This window comes from Solanum pennellii, chromosome 8, assembly GCF_001406875.1.
Source record: "Solanum pennellii chromosome 8, SPENNV200".
NCBI classification, from domain to species: domain Eukaryota; kingdom Viridiplantae; phylum Streptophyta; class Magnoliopsida; order Solanales; family Solanaceae; genus Solanum; species Solanum pennellii.
Window position 1 is genome coordinate 56,413,463 of NC_028644.1, and position 2,279 is coordinate 56,415,741.

General features: G+C 31.6%; 1 protein-coding gene across 1 annotated transcript; it reads right to left on the reverse strand.

Moving 5' to 3' along the window:
- Positions 1-456: 456 nt before the first annotated feature.
- On the reverse strand, positions 457-1,219 carry LOC107027937 (glutaredoxin-C6). The gene has a single exon (XM_015228991.2). It carries the CDS (start codon positions 1,076-1,078, stop codon positions 641-643), a length of 438 nt encoding a protein of 145 aa, XP_015084477.1. The 5' UTR covers positions 1,079-1,219; the 3' UTR covers positions 457-640.
- Between the last annotated feature and the right edge of the window lie 1,060 nt (positions 1,220-2,279).

Sequence of the window (2,279 nt, forward strand, 5' to 3'; positions counted from 1 at the left end):
ATAAGGACTATAATTCATTTACTATTCCCTCTGTCTCATCTCAATTCCTTTTAGTTTTTAAGAATTAAACTATAATTTTAAAAATAAAAATTATATATTTATATAAAAATATTATAAATCACAATAATTTTTAATTTATTTAAATTTCAAAATTCAAAAATTGAGGAGGAGGTTCCTTTTTCTTTGCTTTTGAGCAAAATGGCTTACGTCAACATTTCTTCTTGATAAATCGGTCAAATAAATAGGAGAAGGGCGTTGATCCCAAAGTTATGGTAAGTAATTGAATATTTTGTTTAACAGTTGTAATTAATTGTTAAATAATTAAAGAATATTCTTCGTCAATGCTAGGGATATACAGACTGAAAAAAATGAAAATACTATTTAATAGCTGCCCCATTTAGTCATTTTGATGAAAAAGTAAATTAAATCCCCAAATAAGGGAAGGAGAAATATATATTTTTTTAAAAAGAAAAAGCAACACACTTAGCTTTCATTAAAATACAATTAAAATACAGATAAAGAGTAGTCCATTATTTAATTAACACTTGGTACTAGACGAAAAATAGAATAATTATGAAGTAACTAAAGATGAAACTCTTTTTCATTGTGGAAAATTTATATAAAAAAGATGGAAATTTTACTATACCACATGAGTGATGACACCGACTTCCACAAGCTTAGGAACAAGTCGACCACTCAAGTGAAGTGCAACAAGGCTCTCCAATCCACCGACACGTGTCCCACCAATAAACACCGCCGGAGCATCGCCGGGACTATTATTAACGTGATGATGATCGTCAAGATCTCCGCCGGCGGGGGGAGGTAAGGCAGCGATCTCTTCTTCGTCTAGTTCAATTACAGTGGGGTAAACACCAATAGCAGATAGTAATTTCTTCATGACGTGGCACATGCAACAAGAGGAACGAGTGAAGATTACGACGGGGTTTTCGGAGATGAGACGTTGAATTCTCATCTCCGCAGACTCCGTCACGTCGATAGCAAGCGGGGAAGTGGTTGTTGGGGTGAGTTCTAGACGCACCCCGCCTTCTCCGTAGAAGTTGCTAGTTTTCATCATCATGTACAAAAGAGAGGATTTTGATTTGATTTTTTTTTTGTTTTAGGTAGAAATGAAAAGGGAAGGGATTTTATTATATAAATGGGAAGGTGGCAAATGATGTTACATCACAAAGTAACGTACTACGTAAGTTATGCTGTGTTTATGGGGATTGCCCATAACCCCCCCTCTCCCCTAGTCTTATTAGAAGAGGGGTGGATGGTTTTTATGTGAGAAACTTATGTCACTCGCACGAGAGAGGGCAAGTGAGAATGAGGTGCTACTACACGACAAAACAGATTACTTTTACTTTTATTGCTCCATCCGTTCAATCGTATTAAAAATAAATTGGACGATACTTGTTCATTATATCAAAAATAAGGAGAAAGTATCTCTAAATTTAGTGTAAATTATTGATTTTATTTTAAAATTATTGACAGTCTTATAAAAAATCATCTTCTAAATTAAGTAAATTTAAATACACTCTCGATCTACTACGTGATATAACAAACTCTTGTAGGAGCATGAGACTCTTAATAAAAATTAAAAAACACTAAATTTGGCGATAATTTGTGGGTGTATTTCACTTATGTGATAAAATCAGTAGTGTATTTAAATTCAATTATTCAAGTAGAGAGTATTTTTAAGGTTGTCTATAATTTAAGAATGAAACTAATAATTGACATCACATTTACAAGTGTTTTTACTACTTCTTCTCTCTTATTTAATTTACAAGTTTTAAATTCTAAATTTTTTATTCATTATTCGAACATAAAACTATTGATGGTTGATGAATTCGTAAATCCTTAACTACCCTATCAAATATGAATATATATGATTAAGTCAAAATAAGGTCTAACAGTGTGAAAAGATATGAAATTATCATCGATCGTTATTCAACATCGCTAACATGAGTTGTAATTAACAAAACCATGAATTTGAATATAACATTTTGAAAGTGGACTCTATTTCATAACATGTCAGTCACTAATCGGCACACCTACTCATGAAGAATTGGCTTCTAAATAGTCAAATATCATTGGTTATATTTGGTTATTACATTTTTCTATATATTAATAAATGTATTTGAAATAATTGTAAAATCTCAGTTATTTTACAAGCTATATTTGCATTTTCGTAGAGAACATGTCACGTTATTCTGTCTATTTGCATAAAGTCTAATTGTTTAAGATTAACAAAGTTGACCTCGTGACCCATGCAGACG

What these genes read in the sequence shown, in the direction of transcription:
- LOC107027937 (XM_015228991.2), bottom strand. Translation starts at nt 1,078, where the DNA reads ATGATGATGAAAACTAGCAACTTCTACGGAGAAGGCGGGGTGCGTCTA.